Source organism: Cynocephalus volans, chromosome 12 (genome assembly GCF_027409185.1).
Source record: "Cynocephalus volans isolate mCynVol1 chromosome 12, mCynVol1.pri, whole genome shotgun sequence".
NCBI lineage: Eukaryota > Metazoa > Chordata > Mammalia > Dermoptera > Cynocephalidae > Cynocephalus > Cynocephalus volans.
In genome coordinates, this window is record NC_084471.1 from 19,297,414 (window position 1) to 19,319,075 (window position 21,662).

Here is a 21,662-nt window from a genome sequence, read left to right on the forward strand (position 1 = left end):
AACAATATATTTCAAAAGACAAGTTCTACTTGTAAGGCAGAAGGACAATAAGTTACATATGTACAATATGAAATGGTGTAGCATAAAAAATTAAAATATTCAATATTTTATCTTTGATTAAATTTATATATAACTTATTAATTTAAATTATTAACTTTTCATGTAAATATTTTATACCTTCACATTTAGGCTGTAAATTGAGGGAACCTGTTTTAGAAGCCCAAACAGTGCCTTGAACAGAGTAGGTACCCAAAAAGTACTTACCAATTGACTATTAATTATGAATATGATCTTTGAGATGAGTTTGTTATTAAATATATTATCAATTATTTCTGCAGCAACAGTTAATCATACTTAAAAATTTTTGGTTAAAAAAAAAAATTACCCTAGTGTAATAAAATTGAGCTCCGTTATTTAAATAAGCAGCCCTTTATTAGCAAGAGATATTTAATATATCAGAGAGATAGAGTCATGGGATTTGCACTCTATTTCCTGACACTTTTATAACTTACCAATTTGGCTGATGAGTTGCCTGAACTGATCAAGGTAGCTCTGTCCCTCTGGAGTAATTCCAAGTTTTCTGATGCCTCGATTGAATTTTTCTGCTCTATCAAAAGGATACTAAAGAGACAATTTTAAGACTTCCTTTAACAAAGACCCCAAAAAGCTTAAAATGCCTACCAACCCAATCATACTGCTCTAATTCTGTATTTCTTTGTGTTTAAAAAAAAAAAAAAAAACACTTAAGTCTAATGACAAAAAAATTGTAGAACAAAAACTATCGATGTTCAAGGTCAATATAAATTAAATTTCTTTCTTTTTGACATCAGCTAAAGGAATAATCAATGCCACTAAACTTAAGTTCCCCACCACCAGTTATAGTCTCCTAACACCCAACTACTCTATCAGATAGAAAAAAGAAATCAATTCTTCCTAGAAACATTTGTTCACAGATATGTGAGCAAGTTTTTGAGGGCTGTACAGGTATCAGAGACATAAACACACTCCTTCCCAATGAACACACATCAGCTGGGTTAAAATTTCTAGTTGCCATCACCAATTAAAAAAACAACTTTTTCAAGTCTTGGTTGTTTAAGAGATTTAAGAAATTATTCATTTTATTGTAATAACAAAAGGAAGTAATTCTTACACAATAGCAACGATTACTTATCTCTGAATACTAGTAATTTCTCTTCCAATAAAAATGAGTTAATACAATTCCTTACTGATAATTGTAATCTATAGTTTTCTAAGATTATTTTACTAGAAAGTAATACTGTGGTGTCTGACACTGAAGAGAACTACCAATTATTATACAAGAGGACTGGAACTAGGCGAACCTTAAGAAGGGTAATTAAAAGTTTTGCATATGACAAATCAAATATAAGACTGCTGGTTCTCTCTCCACACAGTTATGTGCCTCCGTACTGTTACCACTTAAAATTCAACTGACTCTTCACTTCACTATGGGAAAACGGCAGTCTCATAAATTATTTGTGGGAATGTCAACTGTGCAGTATTTTGGAATGCTTGGCAACATGTATCAGAATTTTAAATATTCATATTCATCCTAGATATTTCTCAAAGAATCTTTCAGAAACAGTCTCCAATTACACAGTGGAAAATCAGAAAAACTTAAATATCCATCAACAAAAAGTCAGATAAGTTATGGGGTACATCTACACTATCAACTCTTAAAAAAAAGAATGAAGCAGATCTATACGACATGTGATGAGCACACTGTAAAACAGTATGTACTGTATTACTCCATTTTTGCTATTGAAAAGCAGTTTATATACGTGCAAATACGTATGTTATCGCAAAGGTATCAGAAAGACATCACACTACTTCAACAGCAATTACCTCCAGAAAATGAAATTGGGAGGAAAGAAAAATGAGGGAGGTATTTGGTTTATGTACTCTATGTTGTTTAAATGTTTCAAAATGAGCATGTATTAATATTTTTTAAATAAAGTAAAGTAACACCTAGCTACACTGATATTTAATTTTTCTTACCCTTAAGCCTACAGAGAATGCAAGGAATAGGAAATTGTAAGGTAAAATATGAGAAGCTTGGAGACCTTATCTAGAAGACAGGAAAAAATAGAAAAATTAAAAACCCAACCGAGATCTAAATACTGAGTTTTAGCATAAACATTTGCCATATGCTCAACAGTTAAACCACCTTTTAAAAAGAACATGTAACATACCTTATGATCATTTTGGTCCTTGATTTCCCTGAAAAACCGAATATCTTTAATCAATCTGGATTTGATATGTTCATCATACATAAATTGGCTAAATATATAGAACTTCTTTTTCAAAAACTGGTAGGTGAAATTAACCTATAAAATTAAAATTCAAAAAATTGAAAAAAGTTAATATAAAAATTAATTTCAAATCAACGTTACTGAATGTCGATTATCTAAAAGTACTATTTATAAAGCCTAATTCATGTTTGACCTGAAGTATTTAAATACATGAAGTTTTTATTGCTCAAGTTTACAGAACTTTCTATAAGCTCTTCTTACACATTTTTAATAAAGACAAAAAAAAGAAAGAAAAAAATGGAAAATACTCTCATGATAGGGCTAAGAGTTGTAGTTAGAATCACAAAACCAGACTCAAGAACCTAGTTTTTAGGCCATAAACCAGTCAGAAGTTTCTATGTTCATCCACCATTCATAAGATTACTTACTACTAATCCACATGTCTAGAAAGATACTAAGGTAAGAAACATGATGCTCTTTGAACTTTTCTAAAGGGAAATAGTAAACATTCAAATATTTATCCATAAGTATTTTTGAACACCTCTGATGTGCAAGGCAATGTCCTGCCATGATCCTAGACATGGTCCTTGTCCTCATGAAGTTTATATTCTAGCAGGATGACATATTTTAAATAAGTATTGTTAAATAAATTATTACATCTCGATTGCAATAATTTATAAAAAGGAAAGTGTAGGTATTTTGAAAATGAATAACAAAAAGCCCTGTGACCTAACTCAGAAAATCCTGAGAAAGTGAGACATGAGCTGAGATTAAAGTCAAAATAATGTAAGATTAATTCTAACCTACAGATGGGAAACCCTATACTCATTTCCATTCCCACCATTCTCAAATATTACTAACCGTTCTGGCAAATTTATGCCCTCTTTACTCATTCTTCATTTACCCAGTTATAGAAGTGGGTGCATTCTCAGAACTTACATTGTGGCTTAAACATTGTACTCCTCTTGCTGTTCTGTTCCTTTACTTTTTCTTTACCTCCTTTACAGTCTTTTCTTTATCCTTTCCCATTCTTAAAAGTGGTAACTGACACCCTCTGATTCTTATCCTTCTATATTCATTTTATCATCCACAGACATCAGTAGTGTGATTAACATCTCTATCCCTGTAATTACCAAGAAATGTCTGCTTTTCTCACCCTAGTGCCCAGCACAGTGCCTGAGACACATAAAACTCACTCTTAATATCTGTTACATGGATGAGTGTTGGATAGATGACAGAGGTCAAGGAAGAGTTATCCTCAAAAGTTCAGAGTTTATTTATCCTCAAAGGTTCAGACATGATCTCTACATGGATGACTCCTTTTTTTTATTAGTAATTTTATTGTAAGAAATGTATAGTATTGGTAAGTTTATTGTAAAAATCCCATTTTGGGGGAGCGTCCTCTTCTTTGATCCATCTACCCTTTCAGATACTAAGAACCGACAAGCTTACCTATCTTCTATCGAATTAAAATAAAAATAAAAAGTTTTTCTGATATTTAAGCCACACGTTTGATCCTGCCCTGCTTCCTGGGCTTGACTTGACTCAGTATCTTTCTGACAGGATGGACAGTTTCTCCTAAACTTTATTATTCAGTTTTGCCTTAAAAGTCAGAATTTGATTCAGAAATAATTCTTTTCTTCCTCTGCTTAGACATTCTTAGCATGACCAGGAAAGCAAAGGATGACTTCTTATTTTCAATTTAAAACTATGACTGTGTCTCATTTCTATGTTAGTAACCACTAAAATAGAGCTCCACTCACTCATCATCTCAAAAACTTAAATGCCTTCCCCACTGTATACTAAAATGATCCCAACTTAACTTTCCAATCTTCTCCCTATCTCCCCCATTCCAAATCTGTTTTAATAAATACTTTACTATTTAAGCATTCATTCTTTTCCCCTTAAGGAGAAATTAACTGTGCCCTGAAAACCTGATAAATTCAAAGATTTCTCTTTTTCAAAAGGGAAAAATAGCATACAAGTTTCAAGTGATTCCCTCAAGTGATTGAATACCCATTTCTAATTAGATTCAAAATGTTTAGTAAATTCTTATTTATATGGATATCAAATAATTAGTAACTCCTCCCCCAAAAAGGGCAGAGATGATATTAAATAAACCACTACCAAGGATTCGTTTTTAAAAGTAACTTTCAGAAAATCAACACTGATACACACACACACACACACACACACACACACACACACACACACACACACACACACACGCCGATGCCCTTCTCAAATCTTCAGTGCTATTTATAATGATGACCCTGAAATGGTAAGACATTCTAAAGTGCCTTTTTTATCACAGCTCCCATCACATCCAACACAACTGTAGTACCAGATATTTTTAACTATACCAGCCAGAAAAAATGGAATTCCAGGTATAAAATAATCAGGCAGTAGTATATGTTTACCAGAATATTCTATGAGAAAACTATCTTCTAAACTACTAAATTGAACAGGGGCCTGTTACCCACCCAGCCCCTCAAAAAGTTCTTACTGTTGTATTCATGATTCCTGTGCCATGAGTTCGAATTGAATTAGCAATATGCCGAATATTAATAGTATTCAAATGTTTGTTATTGCTTGTTCGTTCAATAAAAATCTGCAATGAAACAAATTTATTCTTAATAACAACACATCCCATAGCAAATCCTGGTCAGACAATTATCCAAAGAAAATTTTACAATCTATTTCACTGAAGATAATTCAGTAGAAAAGCCATTCAAGAAGATAGTTCAATCAAAGAAAAGGAATAAATAAGATCTCTAAACAATTATTTTTTATTTTGTTTATTTTACTGATTTTCACACTTGAGAAATTCCTTGCCCCTCAGCCTTTCCACTATATATCCACCCACATTAAAAAAATTTCTAAAACCCACTCACCTGATTGTTGAGATTATAGAGGTATCGAGATACAAATATATGAATGTTTCTCATAATTTCCAAAACATCAAGGCCCTATAACACAATCCACACAGAAGTTCTATTATTATTAGTTGAAGATAATCAGTTAAACTTGTATCAGTATAGTGACTTATTGATTATATTAAGTTTCCTAATATCTAAAATTATTTTAAAGAATTATATAAAAGGTATGAACAAAGGTTAAAAGAGCCTTTTGAGATGTACAATCAGGACTATCTCCTTGGAGAAACCTGGCTGCTTATTATTTTATCCCTTTTGTGTAAATGGGAACAGTTAAATATTCAAAGATCTGTGACCCACAGTCATTTCCGCCCCCCGTCCTTGAGGATATCTGTCTTCCCAAGGATCTTCTCTACATGTTTTTACAAGCAAACTAACAGATTCTAAAAGGTAGTAAGGATATGCTGTGACATTTATGAAATACATATTTTTCAGGTACTTTGCAAGGTTCTTTATACGAATATATAATTCTGAAAAAAAGAGGTATTCTTCTTCTAAATTCCACAGGTAAAGAAAATGAAGCTAAGGGAGTTCTCTGAGATCAAATAGCTAGGAAGAGGCAGAAAGCTGGGATTTTAAGTCTAACTCCAAAATTTTTTGCTTCTTTTGATTATTACTCCAGATCACTTTTAATGTACAAGTTATCTATTAAGAAACTTTCATTCTTCAGATATTACTCTTAATACCCAATGGTATCATACAAATTATTCCACAGCTTTTCTAATTAGGGCTCAAGATAGCATCCCAAGACTTCTTTGATTAAGTTTTTATTATAGCTTCCATCATGTTCTAATTAAAAAACCTGTTTATACATTTTTTCTCCCACTATGCTATAAGTCCATGAGCTGGGACTGTTTCTATTTATCTCTGTATCCCTAAATATAGTTCAGTGCCTAGCATGTCCTCAATAAGTATCAGATGTATAAATAAATGAGTGAAAGAATATACAAACTTCCCAGAAATAATCCCTATATGCAGTAGGATGAAAGAAAAATTATGATCCTCAAATTCTGGAACTGAATATTTTTTGGTAAATAGTACCTTGATTATCTTATAAAGACTTCAATGCAAATTAACTGACAACATAAATTGTTATGCTCATGAGATACTGACACATTGCACATTAGCTAATTGAATTAGCAAAGCTAAATGCTTCTTTGCACTCCTCATTTTAAGATCAAATACATTTATAATCATATAAATTTAACCATTTTTCCTAAGATTATTATGCCCAGGTTTAAAATCCTTAACTGTGGCCTTGACTGAACGTCTTATAATTTTGCAAAAGTCACCTACCTCATTTCACTGTTTCTGAAAAGCTGCATATCAATCTATATATATTTCAAATGCTCAACAGAATACTGAGTGTAAACAAGAAGCCTATGGTAAATTCTTCATAAAGCGAATTAGGAATATCTAATTTTTTACTCTTGTCAAGTGTCAGGTTTTATATAACAAATATTTTCTCAAAAATAAACACATACTAAAAAGAAAAAAGATTTCCTAAAGAAATACTATTATACTACAGTCAGAGTATGCTAAAAACATTTTATATTATACCTGTTCCAAAGTCTGACTAGGAAGATGTGCCTCTGTCATAACCAATCCATAACGCTGAGTAGCTAAATTTCTCATTTCACTATAAGTGGCCCAGTCGTGAAGAGCTACTGTTGTTAGATTGTAGAAAGTCTTGTCTAGGTAGTGAGTTACATAAGCTACAAAAAAAAAAAAAAAAAATCCAAAAAATGTTTATTTAGGAAACAGTAGAAAAGGAAAATGAAATGAAATAAAAATCAACAATTTTTTTGAACATCAAATTTCTTCCTTTAAAATAAGATGGCTAGGAAAAATGAAAAAAGAAACAAAAAGGAATTAAAGAATAAATGAACTAACACAAAAAAAAGAAAAATATACCCTCAAAGTTTTGTTTCTTTATTCTTTAATAGCTAGGATAAAAAGATATAGAATATGACTCTAAACTCACCTCGAATGTCAATGAAACGATTGAAAAACCGAATTGGATTCAGAGAGAAAAAGAGGGCCAGGTCTTTCATGCCAACTTTGAAAGGATTTCGGTCATCCAGCTTTAAATGAGTATGTACAGAAAGTCGCAGATCCTTCTCTATTTCTTTGCACAATTTGTCCAGCAGATGCTATTCACAAAAGAATTGATACTTTAATTTTTCAAAATGATATTTCAATAGTATTGTTTCCCTACATGTCTATGCTTTGACCTTTAGAGTTTTGTAACCAATGCATTGATGAAAAAAATTGTCAAACTGTGTTTTTTGTTTAAGACTCTAAATACTCCATGGTGAAATCTTATTTTTATTGGGAAAGTAAAAAAGTAAAAATTACTTTCCTTTCCATTTTAAACCAATGGTTTTTCTGCTCAGGAAGTAGTTACACAAATTTTAAGCCTTTATTCTCTTTAATACTTTAATACCCTTGAAAAGAAAATCAAAAGCTAATGACTGATGGCTTTGTTATAAAGAACATGAACATGCAACATAAAGCATAAAATTTATAGGAACTTACAACAAAGGAGAAAAGGTCTGAAACCATTCCAAATAAGAAAGAAAAAAAATACCTTCTTTGTGATGATCATTAAAAATCACCAAATTCATTGTGCTAAAGGTAATGAAATTAATCATCTTTTCTGGTCTACCACGGAGTTCTAAATACTGACCAAACATGTATCTTATTTTCTAAACAAGAGTATATATAACTATTCTTGAACACTCACCAGGAGTAGCAGACAAATAAATAAGGATATTTAATATGAGAAATTATATCATAAAGTCTATTCATTTTTGGGCCGAGCCCGTGGCGCACTCGGGAGAGTGCGGCGCTGGGAGCACAGCGACGCTCCCGCTGCGGGTTCGGATCCTATATAGGAATGGCCGGTGCACTCACTGGCTGAGTACCGGTCATGAAAAAGACAAAAAATAAATAAATAAATAAATAAAATAAAGTCTATTCATTTTTAACTCTTCCTTCCAAATAAAAATATTACTAGATGGAAATTTAACTTTAAAGATAATCAGTGTTTATAATACACACTTCATTGAAACAGGGAGGGGTTTACAATATTGCATTCGAATTATTTTTGTTACACAAGTAAGCCTTTTAAATATATAATTTCCTTCCATTAGGGCTCCAATGAAATTCAATAAAATATTTTAAAAGTTACCCTTTACTATACTATTATTAGCACTCAACATTCAAACCCATTTTGCATTTGCATTCTTCTAATAAACAAATTTAAATTCAAATACTATACTATTTACTAAAGTAAATTAAAAACTTCCAAATTTCTTGTCTGATTTCTAAATAAAAATTAGGAATTACAGATCAATTTAGCATAATAGTGATATAAGAATTAAAAATAGTTCTTTTGTTCTACACAATGATTTTATAAATAATAATTTTATCTCAGTGAAAGTCTGCACCAATCCAAATTTTTTTTTCCAAATGCTGCATTCCAAAAACATGTTTTAAGCTTTTCAATCTCAAAGATTATGTTACCTCATTTAAAATTTCCATAATTTCCTTGTCATAGCAATCCAGAAGTATGTCATAGGACTCTAAATGCCTTGCATGCATCATAGCGGGCACACAGTCACGTAGAGCACTGAACATGTACTAAGAAGAAAATTAAAATGTGTATGAATTTAGAAAACTGAGCCTCTAATCTAAACAATATAATAAACGTTAATTATCTCAAAAGACAAAACCTCAATTTGAAGGAAAAATGACTTTTCCACATGACTGTCTTACTTTCCTAAAGAATCTAAAGCATATACTTTAACTAAATATACAGAAAATGCACCTTCACTTATCCTTTCCTATCTTGCGCATTCACTTACTTCCATAAAGAAACAAAGATTTGAATAACATATACTTTACTGACAAGTAAATGTCAGATTATTGTGATATAAACTAAAATCAAGTGAAATAAGAATCATTAGGAATATAAGAGGAAGAGCTAAATATTTAAAATTAATTTCATTAGGATTAATATAAACTTTACAGACTGTATAAAAGTTTATTGGATATGCATAACATTGCACAAAATGACAGCAGTAATTTTAAAATGGTTTGTTAAATCGAATGATCTATTTTAAAACTAGAATGGTTTGTATGGTGAATAAAATAATGATGTGTTTATTTCTTATATTATCCTTTACTTACATGTAATCTGGCTGCATCAATAGCATTTTCATATACATCATCTAAATAAATTGGGAAGACAGCTCGATGCCAGTACAAAAAACAACAGTCACATTGTGTTTGGACTCTACAATGTAAAGTATTAATTAGTGGTACCAAAACTGAAATATTCCAGAACAATATGAAAGGAATGACTTTAAATACCATAAGGGTAAGAGGTCTATATTATTCATTTTACATTCCCTACGTCACTTAACCCAACATTAGAATAAAAAGTCACAAAATAAATATTTTTCAAATAGAACAAATGTAATAAAACACTCCAATATCTGTCACTGTCAGAATTCTGCACATATGCTTTAGTTTTAAAGCATACTTTAAAAATACAGGCAACTTTTAATTAGAGGCATTTAACATAAATTTATTTTCAATATTATTTGTTATAACTAAACTTTCAACACTTGTATCCCATGCACCATTTTACCTGTCTCCAAGTTGGAAAGAAAAACCTTTAAAAAACCAAAAAACACCAGTCACACTTAATCTGTCTATAATCTTTGCCAAGTCACACCTTACAGGCAACAAAATAATCATTAAATATCTTCTAACGAAGGCAATATTTCTCCCAAGGATAGAAAGTTAAATGCCTCTAACCACAAAAATGTCAGCTTTTCAGAACAAAACAAATTAAGTTATAAACATAAGCATTAAATGGAAATTATGCTGTAACCTTAATGCAGCTGGAAATAAAAATTCAGAAGATCCATTTTCCCTTCAAGAAACTTGCTGCTTACTCAATAAAAAGGAAACAATAAAGTCACAAGCAGCTATAAAAATAAGACTTCCAAAAAATAACTCAGTCTAGTGACTAGCTACTGACAATGTAATTCAAATTCATAACTCAAATAAAATTACAGAACACTATGGGTCTTGGATCTCTAAGTCTCTCACAAACTGATGATGCCTTGCTACAAAGTGGCAGTTTTAAAAGTCCAGTAGAGATACCCAACATATAATCACAACATCCATGATTCTGTCAAATGTGATGGGATTGCATTGCTTTTTCTCAGGTGAGCTCTTCCAGAAGCTACATGTTTCCTGTAGAAGCAAAACTAAACAAACATGATCCCTAGTCCCAGTCTCATTTTGGTCATGCTGAAGAAATTACAGAGAGAAACTAATGCTCCATCTGGATATTGTCTTCTCTCACTATGCTAAAAAGAAAATTCATGTTTCTATTAGGCCTGTTTTTTGAGTATCATTACATATCCTGGTCCTACTTACCGTTCTGTAAGTTCACTGATAAGATCCAGTTTTTTCATGACTACTTGAAGTGGAAAGAGTTCTTCATCTTTAAATGTTTTCTATTAGGAAGGGAAAAAAAGGCAGAGAAGTTGCAGTCAGTAAGGACAGGTTTCCTGGGTCAATAACAAAGAAACTGAAATCTCAGACCTCATTTTTATTCCATAAATAACAGCAATACACTTACCATTTGCGTGCCAACACTTAGAGCCAATGAAACAATTAGTCGTCGTTGCTTTGTACTTGGTCCATTTAAAGTGTTTTCAGCCAAAACTAGAGCAGAGAGCACATCAAGACGCTGTTCACTATATTTTTTGTCAGAAATTACTCTTTTCTTAAAGATAAAAGAAGAGAAAACTATTAGCTTTGTTTCTGAAGCAATAACAATAGACTCAGAAGAAAAACTTCTTGATTATCTTCTTCCAGGATTCAATATGAGAGCATAGACAAATACTTGTTGAACTTCTGATATTTTGTACTTCTATAACATCATCTCTTAGCACTATAGAAACAGCAAATATATTAGGCATACTTTAAATTTTCCATATTAATTTAATAAGAAATTATTTCCCAAAAAATTATGCATCAATTTCAAAAGTGCATGTAATGTCATTTTTAAAGAGGTATTTTGATGTGTTACAAGCTGCAATTTCAGAGTAAAGACAACACTCATAACTCTAAGTAAAAATCATAAAATAGCGTGGAGATAAATCATAAAGAATATTATGTTTGAAGGAATGGAGTAAACAGGCTAAACTAGAAAACACATATAAAACAGAAGAACAAAAAAGACAACATAATTATGCTGAACACATAATAATTTGCATACCTTAGCCACTGAAATAGAATTAAGAGCCTGATGTTGAAGGTGCTGTGTTATATGTGAAACTGAATCAGCCACAACTATGCTTCTCCTGTAGAACATATGCTCTATTGCCTAAAAAGAATCAGAAGTAATTTTGTAAAAATTAATTTAAAAATTTTAAGCAAAATTATAGGAGAATACTTTTATAACTTTGGGTTAGGGAAGTAATTTGTAAATGAGAAGCAAAAAGTACTACCATAAAAGATAAGATTGGTAAATGCACCTATATTAAATAAGACCTCCAAATGAATGATTCTTTTTTAAAAAGGTACACAATCCAACAGAAAACTAAACAAAATACATTAACAAACTTTTCACAAAAGAAGCAACACAGGCAATACATAACTGAAAGGATACTCACCATCACTAACAATCAATCAGGCTGAACATTAAAAATCACAATCAAAATCAATTATATCCACTAATTTAAAAAAAAAAAAAAACAGAAAATGACTGAAGTCTGATAATACCAGCATTGGCCAGCTGGCAGCAATGGGAAGTCTAACATATTGCGGGAGGTATGTAAACTGATATTACTATTTTGGAAAACCATTTGGCATCATCTTGAAAAACTGAACATATGCATAACATATAACCAGCAACCCATTTATAGTATGTAATACCTTAGAAAAACTCTTGCACAAGTACACCAAGAAACTAATGCAAGAAGGGCAGTACTGTTTATAATAGCAAAAACTGGAAACAATCGCAAAGTCCATTTACAGGAAAGCTACATACCAAAGAAAATGAATGTACTACAGCTACTCATCCCAACATATATAATAAAATATAATGAGTAAAAAAGCAAGTCAAAGAATACATAAAGTATAACTTCATTAATATAAATTTCAAAAACATATGTAACAATGAATGGTTTAGATGCAATCAGGGAAGGAAATACAGGGGGTTTTGAAAATATTGGTAACATTTATTTCTTAAGTGGGATAGTGGATATTTAAGTATTTACAATTATTTTTTAAAACTATGCATACGTATTATAAATATGTATCTATACATATAGACACACATATACATTTGTGTATTTATTTTTATATAACTGATAACAAATAATTTATCTTGAAAAAAAAGGCTGAAAATCCAAAGAAATGATCTCTAAAAAAAATCTCTATTTCCTGAACAAATCTAAAGTCCATTATTAGCAGAAATTTACCAGCAAATCTTAATTTCAATTTTTACTAAAGATTAACTGGGCTCTCCTGCACACAAGGAGTTCTGGGGTTTTTTTCTAATTTACAGAGTATGTTAAGAAACATTTTACCTTACTTCTGTAAGTGTACTATGATTCTTAATTCATTTGACCACCTCCACAAGTAGCCTACTGCTCAAATCACAAGATTACAGCACTTTCTCTAAATTACAAAATAAATAACCTTATCTTAACTAACATATGAACACTATAAAACAATAGATAATGTCTCACAAGTATTTTTTAAACTCATGCAACATGTTTTTAAAACTTCCATGAGTAAAACTTTAGTAACAATACTGAAGCTAACTTTTCCATTTCCTATCTTTTCTCTCACTATATTAACTTTTAATAAAGTTTAAATATATTGGCCGGGGCTGAGCCCGTGGCGCACTCGGTAGCGCGCTGCGCTAGCAGCGCGGCGACGCTCCCGCCGCCACGGGTTCGGATCCTATATACGGATGACCGGTGCACTCCCTGGCTGAGCGCCGGTCACGGAAAAAAAAAAAATTAAAAAAAAATAAATAATAAATAAATAAATATATTGGCCATTCATAGTTACTCAGAAATTTCTCTCAGTAGTTAGTTCCCTTATTCCATTGAGACATAAGTACACATTCCCATAATCTTTTGTTCACATATAATCAGGAAGTCAAATCTTACAAGACTAATCTAATTTAAGCCTGAGTCATTTCTCAATTATGATGGCAAGTTACAATAATCTAAAACCCACCTTGAGAAGTTCAATAAGCCTGCATAATGCCTTGACTGAGGTTTTGGTCATTGGCTTTTGCATGGACATGTAGAGATTCATTGTGGTTTTAATAATGGTACTAATACTATATGCATATAAGAAGCCCTATAAAGAAAATAAAACATTGATTATAATCACAAGGAAAGATTTCATTTCTTCAAGATGTCATTCTCTATGCAATGACAGTTGTTTCTCAACTTGCCAACAACTAATGTTTCTACAGTTCATTTTAAAGCCAGCTCTTAAAATTTTGAAATACTCTTCCTCACAAAGACAATGTTATATATGGCAACTAAGTTTTAATGCAGCCCTCAAAAGTTTATTTACCCCATCACATAACCAGAAGTTTAGTACTGTTGAAATCATAGCGTATTATCACAGTTAAAGAAACTTCCCATTTAAAAAAAAAACCTTTAGAGAACCAATTTGGATGTCAGGAAGGTGTCTATTCATCCTTACCTGCCAGGGAAGAGAAGACTCTTAACCTGCTGCCACTTAGAGCAAGAGCTAAGGACTCTAAGGAGCCAGGAACTGAGAAATGAGGAGAAAGAGCTACTCTCTGGCCGATGCACATATGCAAACGAATTTCTGAGTTCAAGCTGGTTCCCCCTTTGCTCTTCACCTAGACTAACCCCCACCACAGTCCATCCACTATCTTGTCCCTGCTTACTTCAGTGCTAGTCAAGCTTTCTCTCCTTCCAGCCCAATGAAAACAGATTCTCTCCTCCCCTTCTATTCATGAAGGAACCACAAGTCTCGTGAGGTTTTGCAAAAAAAATTTAATGCTATTAGACTTAGGGAAACAGAGTGAAATAAGAAAGCAGGAAAAAGGGGTATTATCTCTCAAATACCTTTTCATTCAGACCCAAAAGGGACACACAGAAACACCAAGATAATGATGGAGATTTCTGGGGTTTATAAAGACCTAAAAAAGACATACAGTTTAGAGATGACTCTAAAGTATACTGTGGAGGATGCATCCAAAGAGGTGGGACAGAAGCTATGCCAGTGTTTCTCAACCTTTTTCCTGCCCTACCATATGTGAGAGACAACGTACTCTCCCTTCAGTAACAGTGGCTCACTAAAGGAGTGATACTCAACATGGGGTGGGTGCTGAGAGTTTCTCTGAACCATTAACAGCTCTGTGATGAAGAGACATGCTAAATTAAGGGAATTAAGAAATGAGAGGGTAGCATCCTAAGAAGGGTGACAATAAGATGAAAGCTTGGAGCATACATGTAGAAAGAGCCACAAGTCTTACACTGTGAGCTACAGGTCTATTATATCAGACTCTGCTCTAGTGCAGCCTTGTGAAAAAACAAAAAGCAGAAACAAGGCACAGCAAAAGTCTAACTCTAAAGCAGGCAAACAAAAAAAATGGAGTTCTGTTTTTTTAGAAGGGTAGAGGGAGGCTTGAGGTACAGAACTCCTGGGCCCATATCACCCCATTCCCAGATGCTCATTAATTTGTGAAAGATACATGAAAGATGTATTTGAAAATCTAAATGGGGGTGGGTAAAGTCTGGGGTCTGTTCCTGTTAATGAAGAAAAAATAATTTGGACTAACCTCCTTGCTGAGAACAACTAGAAAATCTGAGCAAAACAGTTTTGAAATCCCTTGGAAGGCATCGAAGAGCTATCAAGAAAATAAGGAAATATGAGGACAAGATCTGGGGAAGACAGAAACCCAGAGAAGTAAGTCTGGCATGTGGAGTTGCTTTTTCTTAGAGCATCTGCCTTAAAGGCTTTTGTTAAAGACAGAAGCCAAACATATTTCAACAACAGAGAAAGGGGATAAAAACAGGAGTTTGTGGTCCATTAAAGAGGACGGAAGGTTCTGGTAAACCATCTAGGCTCTTGGATTGAGATCCTAAAGGATTATCCCCCAAAAAGTAAGGGTGAATTGGAAAAAAAAAAAAAACAGCCATCACAGGAATGAAGTTCTGCTTCAAATCATCTCAATCCATGACTGGGTTGATGTGATCTGGGTTGCTAACTGTCCTAGACTAGCTGTGTATCAAAACCAAATATAAATCTTCTCTGGAGGAAGAAAACAATACTCAAATTATGTCTCCAGTTTTGTATATACAATGTGTGGCACTCTACAAAAAATAACCAGGCATACTGAGATAAGATATGCCCCAAAACAAGAGAAAAAATAGATAACAGAAATATCCAGATAATGAAATTATTAGACATGAACTTCAAAATAATTTTGCTGAATATGTTGAAGGAAATAAAACACAAAATTAAGTATTTCAGAAAAGAACTTGAAACTATAAAAAAAAAACCAACTGAAAAGTAAAATAATTAAAATTAAGAACTCAGTAGATGGGTTTAACAGTAGATTAGACATAGATGAAAAGAGAATTAGACAGAGAAAAGAACAGATGCAGTGCTTGAATAGTTAGCGACAGGATTTTCCACAAATTCAAGAAGTTCTACAAATCCCAAGCAGCACAAACACAAAGAAAGCCATACATACCTAGGGACATTACAGTAATATGGCTAAAAACCAAACCATACATCTTATGAGCAATTAAAGACATCTTATATCTAAAAAGTAACAAAACCAACAGGTGACTTCTCAGCAAAAACAAAGGAAGCCAGAAGACAATAAAATGACACCTTTAAAAGCTAGAGGAAAAAACTCTGCCAACCTAGAATTCTAACACAGCAAAATCACTGAAATGGAGACATATTGAGACCAAAAACTGTGATCATTTATCAACAGAAATCCATATTAAATGAAATATTAGCAGGTATTCCACAAGGAGAAGGATAAAAGTCCAGAGATGCAGGAACAATGAAAAGCAACAGAATAGATGAATATGTGAGTAATTTTTTTTTTTTCTTTTTCTGGCCACAAAAAAAAGTCTTAATAGATTTTAAAAGACTAAAACCATTGAAAATATGTCTTCTGACCATAATAACAGAAGGAAATTTAGAAAATTCACAAATGTATGGAAATTAAACAATACTCTTCTAAATAAACAATGGGTGAAAAGAAAAACCACAGGGAAATTAGAGATAAAAATCAAAGTGTGACATATCAAAATTTAAAGGATGCAGGGCTCCTGCAGTGCTTAGAGACATGTGAGTAATTCTAAATGAAAATTGACTGTAAAAACAACAGCAATAATAATGCCTTGTGAGGTTTAAAATATTGAGAAATTAAAGTACATTAACAGCGGCATAAGAGGGGGATAACAGAATTAAAGTGGTTTATAATCCTTACACTGTCTGGAAAGTGGTAAAACTACTAATTTATATCAGAGGTGAATGAGTAAATGATGCATCTTAAAATCTCTAATGTGCCTACTAAGAGAACAGTAAAAAGAAAAATACAGAATTAACAAACTAGTAGAGAAGGAAAGAAATAAAATGATAAAAATAATCCAAAAGACGAAGAAAGGAAAAGAAAAGGGATCTAGAATAAGTGAGACAAATAGAAAGCAACCAGACAGGGTTTTCTTTGGATTTTTTTCTTTTTTTTTGTTTTGCAGCTGGCCAGTACAGGGATCGAACCCTGGATCTTGGTGTTATCAGCACCACATTCTAACCAACTGAGCTAACTAGCCAGCCCAGGTGGTGGTTTTAAATCAAATATATCAGTAGTGACATATACAAAACAGAGTGCAATGAAAGAACAAAGATTATCAGACTGGGGAAAAATATGCTACTTACACAAGACACATTAAATATAAGGAGTCAGAAAGGCTGCAAGTAAAAGGATCAAAAAAAAAAACTTGCAGAAATTAAATAAAAGAAAACTAGTAGAGCTATGTTAATATAACATAAAAGAGACCTAGGACAACAAGCATTACTAGACATAAAAACTAACGTTTCTTAATAAAAGGTTCGATTCACTAGAAAGATGATTCTAAATGTTATGTACTTAGTCTCAAAATATATAAAACCGGAACTACAAAGATAAATAGTCAAATCCACAATAATGGTGGGAGATTCTAACCCAACTCTCTCAGTAACTGACAAAATACACAGACAAAATCATTAACAAATATGACCCTCTGGTCATATACAGAACACTACAACTGACAAATGCAAACTATACATTCTTCACAAGTGTACATGAATTGTTTACCAAAGTTGACCAAAGGGTGGGTCTGTAAGACAAATTTCAAATTACTGAAATTATTATTGCTACAAATCAACAAGCCAGGAAATCCCCATATATTTAGAAATTAAGAAATATCTTTCAAAAATAACCCAAAGATCAAAGAACTGACAATAAAATTTTTAAATATTTTGAATTAAATCATAATAAAAATACAACATATCAAAACTTATGGGATACAGCTAAAAAGTCATGCTTTGAGGGAATATAGAAATCTGAATGGATATATTGGAAAATCTAAATTAATAAGGCACAAAGATCTAAACATAACCAAATGAACTTGTTTTAAAAACAAAAATATACCCTATCCTTTCCCAGTTTTCTCAAGTACAAGAATACTTTAGGGATCATTTCTTTATTAATTCAAAGTAAGAAGATGCAACTACCTGTATAAAAACATTACATCTGTTGGTGAGGTCTTCAGCAAATTTATCCATTCTCTGCTCTTTAGATAAAATAGATTCCATTTTCATCATCCATGAGCTCACAAAGACATAGTAAGACTGTACATCTCTAACAAAGGAAAATATTGGGGTTACTAAACACAGGAAAGAAAATGTACTGCTATTTCTTCATATTGATTAGAATAAAACATTTCCTTACAGCAGCTATTGCATCTTTCTGGTTTTCAAAACATAAATATCACAACACGGTACTTTAAAAAGTTCATGGAAAAAAAGAATTAAAAGAGAATACAAATCTATACATGAACTTTTTGAAGTTCAACAAATATTTACAGAGTGCCTATATAGGCTAGGCACTGTTTCTCAATTCTGAAAACAAAGGAGTGAAATTGGCAGTAAACAAAACCGTTATAAATCCTGCCCCCTGAAGCTTACATTCTAGAAAGGAGACCTGTATAACAGAAAAATCAATAATTAAAATCTTAAAATAAGGGCTGGCCCATGGCTCACTGTGGAGAGTGTGGTGCTGATAACACCAAGGCCGCAGGTTTGGATCCCTATATAGGGATGGCCAGTTAGCTCACTTGGGAGAGCATGGTGCTGACAACACCAAGTCAAGGGTTAAGATCATCTTTAAAAAAAAAAAAAAAACCTCAAAATAATTAAAAGATGTCAGATGATACATGCTACGGTAAAAAAGCAGGGAAAGGGGAGAGGAATTGTGGTGGTGGGGCTACACTTTTAAATAGAGTGATCAACATAGGCTCACTGAGTAGATGATTTTGAGTCAAGATTTGAAGCAGATAAATGAGTAATCAATGCAAAAATATGAGAGAAGTAAATAACAAATGTAAATGTCCTAAGACATGTGGAAATGTGTCTGGTATGCTTTGGTAATAACACAAAAAATCAGTATGACTAGATAGAGCACACTGAACTGGGACAAGAATGGACAAAGAGATCAGAGAGGTACAGGGGTGGGCGTTGGGGCAGTGGGGAAGGGATCTGGGCAAGGCCTTGCAGGGAGTAAGGACTTCAACTCTTGAGTGAGATAGGAAATCATTAGAGGGTTTAAACAGAGTGACTTGCTCTAACTTTGGTTTTAAAAGAGGATCAATATCACTTTGGCTGATATGTTGAAAAAAATCTATAGAGAGGCAAGGGTAAAGCAGAATGCCTTTACCATTTTACCTGCATTTTCATTGCTTTTACCACCTAAGAAGATACTATACGATCCACAGAGACCACGCGTCCCGCAGTGCCAGTGCACAACTAAGCAGCTAGGCTTCGCCGCTGTAGGACTCCATCCCCAGCCCAGCCAAGTGCGCAGCGACCAGAGGCGCCCGACCAGAGAGGCCCAAGATACTCACAGAACACACACCCCACTGTGCCAGTGCATGACCGAGTAGGTAGGCCTCGCCACCGCCGGATTCCATCCCCAGGCCAACTGACTGCACACCAACCAGAGAGGTGCCTCCCCAGAGAGGCCCGAGAACCAAGGCGACCATGCACCCAAGACACCAGTGGGCGACTGAGCAGACACTAACACAGCCGTGCCAAATTAGCAGCCCCAACAGCATCCTAGCCAGACAATGTGTCGAACCAGTGGACAGTGAAATCCCTTGCCACAATGACTAAACATCAAAGGAAAAATACCAGAAATAGGAAAATTCAAGAAAGTACACCACCAAAGGGTAATAATTCTCAAGCTCTAGATCCTATAGAACAAGAAGCCCTTGAAATATCTGACAAGGAATTTCAAGTGATAAGCCTAAGGAAACCAAATGAGATACAAGAAAACTCAGCTAGACAACATGAAGAAACGAGGAAAAGTATACAGGCCCTGAAAGAAAAAATGTACAAGGAAATCAATGCCCTGAAAAAGAATGTAGCAGAGCTTGCCAAGCTGAAGAATTCATTCAACAAAATACAAAACGCAACAGAGAGTTTAAACAGAAGGCTTGCAGAAGCAGAAGAGACAACTTCTGACCTTGAAGATGGGCTGTTTGAAATAACACAGGCAGACAAAAAGAAAGAATTAAAAACACTGGAGAAAATCTAAGACATATCAGACAACCTTAAACACCCAAATATCCGAGTCATGGGTATTCCAGAAGGGGAGGAAAAAGGAGATTGCACTGAAAACATATTCAACAAAACAGTGGCAGAAAACTTCCCAGGTATAGGAAAAGACACAGATCTTCAGATTCAGGAAGCTCAAAGTTCCTCAACTGTATTCAACCCAAAAAGGTCTTCTCCAAGACAGGTTATAGTCAAATTGGCAAACCTCGAAGACAAAGAGAGAATCTTAAAAGCTGCAAGAGAGAAGCATCAAATCACCTATAAGGGAGCCCCAAGCAGACTAACATCAGACTTTTCATCACAAACCCTAAAAGCCAGAAAGGAATGGGATGATATATGCAAAATACTAAAAGACAGAGATTTCCAGCCAAGAATACTCTACCCCACAAGGCTATCCTTCCGAAATGAAGGACAAATAGTATATTTCTCAGACAAACAAAAACTGCGGGAGTTCACTACCATATGACCACGCTTACAAGAAATTCTCAAGGGAATACTGGGTTTGATACCTGAAAAATAACTACCACCGCCATAAAAACTCAAGAAAAATCAAAACCCACTAGTAAAACAAAAATGCCAACAATGAATGGAAGGAATCAACAAATACAGAAGACAAACAGTAAATCAGAAAGAAAGGAACAAAAGACACTTAAGGCATCCAAACAAAAATCAATAAAATGCTAGGAGTAAACCAACACTTTTCAATAACAACTCTTAATGTAAAAGGATTAAATTCCCCAATCAAAAGACACAGAGTGGCTGACGGGATTAAAAAGGAGGACCCAACTATATGCTGCCTACAAGAGACCCACCTCACCCATAAAGATTCACACAGACTAGGAGTGAAAGGATGGAAAAAGATTTACCATGCAAACAGAAATGAAAAATGAGCTGGAGTAGCTATTCTTATATCTGATAAAATAGACTTTAAACTAAAAACCATAAAAAGAGATAATGAGGGCCACTACATAATGATAAAAGGATTGATTCATCAAGAAGACATAACAATCATAAATATATATGCACCCAATGTTGGAACAGCCAGATTTATAAAGCAAACTCTATTAGACCTAAAGAAGGAAATAGACACTAATCCCAGAAGAGCAGAGGACCTGAAAACCTCACTATCAATACTGGACAGATCATCTAGGCAAAGAATCAGCAGAGAAACACAAGATCTAAACAATACTTTAGACCAATTGGACTTGGCAGATATCTACACAACATTCCATCGAACAACCCCAGAATATTCATTCTTCTCATCAGCACATGGATCATTCTCCAGGATAGATCACATGTTAGGTCACAAATCAAGTCTCAACAAACTCTAAAAAACTGGAATTATCCCATGTATTTATTCAGACCACAATGGATTAAAATTAGAAATCAATAACAAATGAAATTGTGGAAACTATACAAACACATGGAAATTAAACAGCATTCTACTTAATGACATATGGGTCCAAGAAAAAAATCAAACAAGAAATCGAAAAATTTCTTGAAACTAATGAAAGCAATGATACATCATACC

General features: G+C 33.3%; 1 protein-coding gene across 2 annotated transcripts in view; it reads right to left on the minus strand.

The window, feature by feature from the left end:
* The window catches only part of WASHC4 (WASH complex subunit 4), a 60,299-nt gene that overhangs the window by 15,518 nt on the left and 23,119 nt on the right, over positions 1-21,662 (minus strand). For both annotated transcript variants that reach the window (XM_063075524.1, XM_063075523.1), the window contains exons 14-26: positions 18,032-18,158; positions 13,487-13,612; positions 11,511-11,618; positions 10,869-11,015; positions 10,664-10,743; positions 9,401-9,506; positions 8,735-8,851; positions 7,191-7,359; positions 6,767-6,921; positions 5,165-5,239; positions 4,777-4,881; positions 2,211-2,345; positions 513-621 (exon numbers count right to left, since the gene is read on the minus strand). In XM_063075524.1, the coding sequence (XP_062931594.1) occupies positions 513-621; positions 2,211-2,345; positions 4,777-4,881; positions 5,165-5,239; positions 6,767-6,921; positions 7,191-7,359; positions 8,735-8,851; positions 9,401-9,506; positions 10,664-10,743; positions 10,869-11,015; positions 11,511-11,618; positions 13,487-13,612; positions 18,032-18,158 (1,559 nt within the window). The remainder of the gene's footprint in view (positions 1-512; positions 622-2,210; positions 2,346-4,776; positions 4,882-5,164; positions 5,240-6,766; positions 6,922-7,190; positions 7,360-8,734; positions 8,852-9,400; positions 9,507-10,663; positions 10,744-10,868; positions 11,016-11,510; positions 11,619-13,486; positions 13,613-18,031; positions 18,159-21,662) is intronic.